The sequence below is a fragment of the Hemibagrus wyckioides genome, linkage group LG04, assembly GCF_019097595.1.
Source record: "Hemibagrus wyckioides isolate EC202008001 linkage group LG04, SWU_Hwy_1.0, whole genome shotgun sequence".
NCBI classification, from domain to species: Eukaryota; Metazoa; Chordata; class Actinopteri; order Siluriformes; family Bagridae; genus Hemibagrus; species Hemibagrus wyckioides.
The window spans coordinates 26945629-26953856 of NC_080713.1; the positions used below are offsets into that span (position 1 = coordinate 26945629).

Genomic DNA, 8228 nt, shown 5'->3' on the forward strand with positions numbered 1-8228 from the left:
GTCTGAGATTTTAATAGCAAACTTCAGCTTGACTTGACTGAAATTCAGATCCTTCATGATCCTAATTAAGCTCACATCTGGTTGACACACAGCTGAATTACGGCTAGAATAAAGACAGTAAAAGCTGTCCCTGGATAAAATCCGTTTCTGGACAGTTCAAACAGGCGTAGCAGCTGGAGAGGCAGTAAAATTCCCACAAAACCTCCAACGGTGATCATCATTTTCCCTCAAAGCAAAAATAATGGTTTTATACATATTACGTGACGTCCAGGAAGAGAGTGAGATGCTGCACATTGTCCAGAGTTACCTTTTTTAACTAGTTTCTGAACAAATAATCTATAAAATATTCCATATCTGCATTTTGTACAATTATGTTAACTAACCAAGTGAGTTATAATGAAGGAAAACCTTCCATCATTTACAGCATACAAAGAAAAGCCAGGTTACTTAGCCAAATGCTGTGGTAGCCAGCTAGCTAGCTCACGTTAATCTGTACACAAGTTTAGCTACATCTGCAACTATCTAGCAAAAAATGCTCCTTATATTTTACTGAATTGTTTTAATTTTGCTACATTCTTTTGTACAATTATATTAACTTACCAAGTGAAAAATCAACATCACCAACAGTAATGGAAGGAAGAGTCAGCTAACTTAGCCATATGTTTGGGTTTCACTAGCTGGCTAGGTTTGTTAGCTAGCTAGCTTGCTAATTCTTGCTAATTCACGCATATAAGCCTAGCTACGTAGCTAGCTAGCTAGCTAGCAAAAACAAAGCGACATCAAAGGTTTAATGCAGAGCTTTACAAAGCTTTAAAAGCTAGGCTAACGCATTAGCTAATGTCTTACCTGTACATTTAGCAATTTACACCAAAGCCACTTGATTATTTGGACCAGGGAAACTCATCTGTCTCAAACACTGCTAGTCAGGATTAAACACGTCACCTGAAATGTAGACTTTCTTTAGCAAACTGCTGTATGTTTAATGGGTCTTGAAATGTAATTATTTAAAAAAATTTTCTTAGTAGCTGACTTACAGTCTACTGGTGTTAAATGTATTATTATTATTATTATTATTATTATTATTATTATTATTATTATTATTATTAATTTTTTTTTTAAAACTAATGCTGATTTAAAATAAATGTGAAATAGTGGAATATTTTATTAAAAAAATAATTAATTAATTAATTTATAAACTTAAGCAGAGAGATAAATCATACATTTAAGTAATGAAGTAACATTTTGGATCTAAATAGTCAAATAGCTAATAGAATACGGACGTGATGATATTTGCAAATAAAACAAATGATTAGTCTAGTGTAAACTGTGTAAGACCTTGACATTTCAATAATTGTTATGATTATTGCATTTTCATGGGTTCATATTGCCATTCATCAATAGAATTTTTCAGCCTGATTATGAATATCGTTTGGATTTAGCACGGTTACCCTGGAGAAGAGCGACTTTTCTTCCACTTTAGAAAATCTTACCTTTACAGCCATAAGTTTAACCTTCACGGTATCAGAATCTCTCATCATCAATGACTGATATCGGCCGCTCGTCAAGAGAGCTGTAATATTCAGTCACCTACCCCTGTCTTTAAATATTTTTTCTCAGCTAGTTAGCATTTGCTTTGTTGTTGTTAGCTGCAGTGTACAACTAGTAATGAGTTTTTATGTTTATTTTGTTTTATTAGTTTACTTATTCCTCCTCTTATATTGATTTTTTTTTTTTTTTTACAGAACTCAGCACCAAGATCACAACAGTTTTCCCCTAAATGTATTAGTAAATTGTAGTAAAAGGATATGATTATCAGTACTGATGCATCCCTAATTTCATCCTTACTATTTAGCTTGACTTTTGGTCATTTTTACATTTGGCACTCTTATCCAGAGTGACATATATCTTTATCTGATTTTTTTTAAAAAATACAACTAAGTAATTGAGGGTTAAGGGCCAGCAGTGGTAGCTTGGTGGATCTGGTATTTGAACTCACAACCTTCCAGTCAGTTGGCCAACACCTTAAACGCTAAGCTAGGGCCATCCATTTTGAAAGCTAACATAGCACGATGTGCTGTGAAAACTGCTGGGGTGCTAGAGCAGATCTTAAGCATTAAATGTTGCAGGTCATCTGATTTCACTGCAAACAGAGCATCTGATACCTCCTGAATAGGGCTGATTTTATACTTGCAGTGGAAGAGTAAACCACTACTCCAATACATTCTTACATATGAACAGAATCAAACACATCTTCGGTTTTATTTTGACTTCTAAATTCTTCGAAGTGATCAAAGATGTTGAGCCATAACTCAATCCACATTTGTAAAACACATGCTGAGAGCTATGTTGGATTTGCACTACTGTTCATACACACCAGCAATTACAGATGATGTCCAGAACACAGAGCAGAGGACTGTGTCGTGACTTCAACCTCACACCAGGCAGCTGCTTGACACTACACTGACTGATTTGGATCTGATGTTTCTTCTTTTTTTTTTGACTCTGATCCTTTATTTGTAGTTCATGTTGGTTAGAATTGAGATGGAGTGGATGTTACTGAATCACAATGGAACACTAGTGACCCCTGGTGGTAGGAACAGGGAGCATTGATTTCTCAGTCTTAGACAAAAATAATAATAATAATAATAATAATAATAATAATAATAATAATAATAATAATAATAATAATAATAATAATACTTTTCATGAGACCGACCGAATAGAAAAAGAGTCATGAGCTAAGCCATGAAAAATTTGAATTGAATAAATTTTATATTTGAATTGAATACATTTTAAACATGGAAAGAAATTAATAATAAAAAAAAACAAAAACCAGACATTACCTCCCACCTTTTTGAGACATAAGATATTTCTTAGTATTCTTTTCAGGCATAAAGATAATAATGTAACATTTTGGGGCAAAAATACATAAAAGGACCCCAAAACTGGAGGCTAAAATAGCAAATATCTCTACTGCGACTGTGAACTTTCCAGGAGAGCTGACATAAGATGGTATGTAGGCAATCCAAACTGCACAAAATATGAGCATGCTGAATGTGATGAATTTGGCTTCATTAAAATTATCAGGCAGCTTCCGAGCTAGAAAAGCCAAAATAAAGCAAAAGGCAGCCATGCAGCCGATGTAGCCAAGCACGCAGCAGAACAGTGCCACTGACCCGAGGTGGCATTCTAAGATGATCCGGTCACGATACAGCCATGTGTTCTTCACCGGATAAGGAGGATTTGTGGTCAACCAAGCCACACAAACGGTACACTGTATGGCAGAGCAGAGGAACACGCCGAAGCGCTGCTGAGGAGGACGAAACCAGCGTGCTGCGTTATTGCCAGGCAGCGTGGCCCTGAATGCCATGAGAACCACCAGCGTCTTGCTGAGCAAGCAGGAGAGACAAAGTGCGAAGGTCAAACCGAAGGCGGTGCGTCGGAGTGGGCAGGCCCAGCGAGATGGCTGGCCTAGAAAAGTGAGGGCACACAGGAAGCAGAGAGAGAGCGATATCAGTAGCAGGAAGCTCAGCTCTGAGTTGTTGGCCCGCACCAATGGCGTGTCTCGGTGACGGATGAAAATGACAGCTACGGTCACTGTAGCAAGTACACCCAGGATGGAGGTGGCTGCAAGGGCCATACCAAACCCCTCAGTGTAGGACAGAAACTCAATCTGTTTGTCCACACAGCTGTCACGTTTTGGGCTTGACCAGAGGTCCTCAGGGCATAGTGCACACTCTGGCTGATCTGAGAACAAAGATGAATACGTTTAAAGAGCATCATGGTGGGAGTGCAGTACACATTAAACAAATGATCTAAGGGACATTTAACTGAACACAAACCAAATCTAAATATGACCATGAAACCATGCCTATCTTTATCTATCTTTGTTCATAGAATTTTTGCAGAAAGTATAGAAAGTTAAAAGCCAAACTTTGCTTAAATATTTTTTTGTTTCAGTTCTGGCTGGAATTCAGGCACAGAGACAGATTTTTTCCAGAAAGCCACACATATTATATATGATGGGAACTTAATGTTGATTTATAATAATTAAATATGCGAGAGCTTGATTTAGATCATAAGTCAGTGAGGATTTAATGATACAGAGAGCAGAAAGAAATAATACTTTCTTGTTGTGTTAATGTAAAGTTACTGTGAACTTTTCAGAAGTGCAAAAATATCAGATCATGGAGGGTCAGAGCACCTGCTCGGAAGAAATAAATGAGAGACTACTATAGTAAGGCACTAAACTGTGCATTCAGTTTATGAACACTTAAGGATTTGATGACATACCCACTCCATTGCTGATACTTCCCTCTGCACAGGGCACGCAGTCATAGCAGCAAATGGGTTCTCCTTTACGCGGGGCTTTCCTGTAGCCTGGCTGGCAGCTGGCTGAGCACACAGACACCGGCATCTAAGAGAGAGAGAGAGAGAGAGAGAGAGAGAGAGAGAGAGAGAAATACAGGGAGGAATTCAGATAGAAGGTTCTCCAAAAATACACATACACAACATTTTACATTTTAGATCAATCTCATCAGGTCGAGGTCAAGATTCAAAAAGGGTTTCAGCTGAATTTAAAAATAAAATAAGATACACAAACAGAAGACAGTGACTGAATGGTTGATATAAGTAAAATGAGTGCGTTTTTTGTTTGTTTGTTTGTTTGTTTGTGCCATGATTGTGGAGATGTAGTGTATTCTGTGAAGTAAGTTGTGCAAGTGAATCAAAAACGAATTAACCCAACTAAATCTACCTCCTTGGATCCACCTGGCCATATGATGGCATCCTGGTAGAAAACCAGCTGCTGCTCTGCAGGGAGAGAAGAGTCGAAGCGTCCGACTGTAACAAAGTTCATTGGCCCACCTCCTGGCTTCTTCTGCCAGTTTACGATATCATAAGATCCTGCAGGGTCTCCAAACTTATCAAATTTTACAACGTCGCCAAAGACGTTGGTAAAGTTCACCTCCCTCAGGTATTTTATCACCTGGTGAGACAATATTCTTGTTAAAAAGGGATGAACTCCTAAACTCTTGTGCCACTGGAGATAGAAATGAAGATATATAAAGTTTAGAAATACCTGCCAGGGCTGTAGAGTGTAGATATCTGGACAGAGTTGCTTCTCAGCACTGCTTGCCTGTGTCTTACACATAACCAAGTTGTGTAGTGCATGTGCTGCAGCGTACACAGCTTTGTGTAAGTTATAGGTCACTCTGAGCTGGGACACATCATTATAAATCGTTTCAGTGTCCTGAATCCTCTCTTTTCCAGTGCATGTGCGGTTGTATGTGACCTGGTCAGCCATAGAACCAACCGGGAAGCTTGTGTTAAAAGAGCATTGAAACTCTGTTTCCCAGAATTCCCGTGCAGACGGGTTGTAAGGCTCGGAGAAAGGCTGCAGGCTTTGTAGGAAGTCTTTAAGGCCGGGGATCTCTGCTCGGCGTATAGCGAAGCCCATAGTGCCACTGAGAAAGGGATATTTATTAGATATGAGGGTGGAAGTAACCCAGGCCTCACTGGCCACCCATAACCTCTCTGTTACATTCTGTCTTAAAACTTCTTCCACTATAGGCTGCATGTCCTCCTCAGTTGCAAACGTCACAAACACATGTGCAGTGGAGTCTTTAATTGTTTGTACAATATCCTGGATCTGTTGCTGAGTGGGGACTTTAGGAATGATAACCCGAAAGGCCACACATGCACCCAGATTGATCACCTCAGCTGTGAACATGTCAATGCCGGTATGTCCATAAGCATCGTCAGCGCCAAACGTGCCCACCCAGGTCCAGCCGAAGTGCTTGACGAGGCGGGCCATGGCGCTGGCTTGATATGTGTCACTAGGAATTGTACGGAAAAAATAAGGGTACTGCTTTTTGTCACTCAGGCAAGCACAAGAGGCAAAGTAACTGATCTGGGAATTCAGACAGAGAAGAGAAAAAAGGGAGAGGGTCAATTAGGGAATATTGCCTTGCTTTGTTTATATTTAGAGAAGTAAATCCAATAAAATAGAATTGCTTTATGAATGGAATTTGCTCTGTTGACTCTGTTGTTAAGTTGTAAAGTTACATGAACTCTATATCTGAACTTTTTTTGCATTTCATGACGAAAAATGTCTATCATACATTTCTCATGTGTGATCACATATTAATAAAACAGATGATGGGAGTTTCTGTAACTGATTAAGCACTAAATGCAAAATATAAATGTGTTATTTTGGAACAGTGTACATGATGAAAAAGCAGGAAAGTAAGTGAGATGATCTGGTCAGAGCAGGTTTCACTACCTTGTGCACATCAAGACACACTGTACAGATTTCCCACCAAATACAGAATATTAATGATCTATGTACACGCGTTAGCAGTAATGAACACTACATATTGTATTATTTTGAATTATTCAGACAATATGTAGTGTAAAAGAAGCAGGGGAAGAAAAGTAGGAAGGCAGAAGATGTTTCACTGATATGAAACATGATCACCTTCATGAACACACTTTAGTCTGATCACAGCGATGATCTCACCAGTGGGACCTTGAACAGATTAAGCAGTGTTGAAACAGCTATGGATAGGCTGGATCCTGAGTCTCCTATGACAAGAGGGATGCTCGGGGATGAACATGCCCCTGTGCTGTTCCTCTTCAGAGGCTGAGAGACCACAGACAAGGCGGTTCTTGCAGACAGAGCCACTGTCCAGCATGTGTCATAAATCCTGTATCCCAGCGTGATGTTGGGCAGCAACACAGGATTTTGATTAATTTCCTCTATGAAGAAGATCAGGGCCTGAGACCAGCGTAAAGCACGCAGGTTTAACCTACAGAAACAGGACAAGGGACATAAAAAAAGTTGGAAATAATATGATTTCTTTAGTAAAACTGTATGAACAAAATCTGAATCAAACACTGATTCAAAAATACATTACAACAAATCAAGATTCATCTTTTGTCACAATTAGGGAAAAAGGAAAAAAAACAAAGCATCAAGCAGCACAAAGTGATTATTTTGCTCACAGACAAACGTTTTTACCCCCTGCATTTCCTCTTGTCTGGTGTGCTCATGAAGTTCAGTTCCTGCTCTACACCTTTAGAATGGATGGGAAACATGGCAGCCAGAATCACCTGACCATCCTTATGGACCACTGCAGAGTCCAGGTCCTGCCAGTGCTGACAGTCTGCCTCAGAGAAAGTGCATGTGGGCAGCAGGAGAGACAGCAGCAAGGCCAGGACATGGAACACCAGCATCCTGACCTCTACACTGCACCGACTGCGCTCCTGTGATGACATGATTACTGCAGAATTTTATAGAGCTAAATTAATGAAAAGCCTCTCTGTAGGGAAAAAGGGGTGACATAGACACAGGCAAAGTCACGCATGCGTAAGTTCATGAGAGAGAGAGAGAGAGAGAGAGAGAGAGAGAGAGAAGAAAATCAAATATATCACATCTGAGTGCTTTTGGTATCTATCTATCTATCTATCTATCTATCTATCTATCTATCTATCTATCTATCTATCTATCTATCTATCTATCTATCTATCTATCTATCTATCTATCTATCTATCCATCTATCTAGCTATCTACTTAATGACACTGATACACAGGTACATTTATGTCTATATTATTTACTTTATTTGCAATTAATTTACCATGTAGTAAATGACATACAAATTACAAGTTTCTCAAAGATTTCTAAGTTTATAGTCGACAATGTTTATCAGCATCATCCATGTCAGTATCTTCCTCATCACCTGAGGTAAAAGTCACTTGCAGCATTAAAATTTCTCACTTTGCTTTTGTACCAGTGCTGAAATAACCACTGATTAAGTTAGTTCTAATTTAGGCTACTGATCAGAAGGTAATATCCCAGCACCATTAAACTGCCCCTGCTGGTCCCTCAAACATGAACAGCTCTTACAGCTCAATTACATCTAATCTAATTCAATAAATATAAATATAAATGAATCATTGTTAAATTGCTGTGGAATAAGAAGAATAAAACATCTTTGGTTAAATGCTGCATGGTACTTTACCTGTAACTTATTATATTCCAAAGGCATTATTTTATTTTATTATATTATTTATATTATATTATTTTTATTTATTATATTATTATTATGTGTTATCTCAGATAGGAGTTTATGTTTATCTTTCTTGCAACTCTGTTATTTATTTATTTATTTATTTATTTATTTATGCCATTTATTATTATTTTTGCCATTATTTCAGAATCACATGG

General features: G+C 38.3%; 1 protein-coding gene across 1 annotated transcript; it reads right to left on the reverse strand.

Moving 5' to 3' along the window:
- Positions 1-2839: 2839 nt before the first annotated feature.
- Positions 2840-7098, reverse strand: LOC131351518 (extracellular calcium-sensing receptor). The gene is made up of 6 exons (XM_058386933.1): positions 7022-7098; positions 6521-6809; positions 5081-5911; positions 4757-4987; positions 4294-4417; positions 2840-3747 (listed from the first exon to the last, which is right to left on the reverse strand). The coding sequence occupies exons 1-6, from the start codon at positions 7096-7098 to the stop codon at positions 2840-2842; spliced, it is 2460 nt and encodes an 819-aa protein (XP_058242916.1).
- Positions 7099-8228: the final 1130 nt, after the last annotated feature.

Bases quoted from the DNA above. Each gene is read 5' to 3' on its own strand.
- LOC131351518 (XM_058386933.1), bottom strand. From the start codon at position 7,098: ATGTTTCCCATCCATTCTAAAGGTGTAGAGCAGGAACTGAACTTCATG. The intron at 6,810-7,021 runs GTAAAAACGTTT...CTGTTTCTGTAG, and splicing joins GACAAGAGGAAATGCAGGGG to GTTAAACCTGCGTGCTTTAC. The intron at 3,748-4,293 runs GTATGTCATCAA...CTTTGTTCTCAG, and splicing joins AAGTATCAGCAATGGAGTGG to ATCAGCCAGAGTGTGCACTA.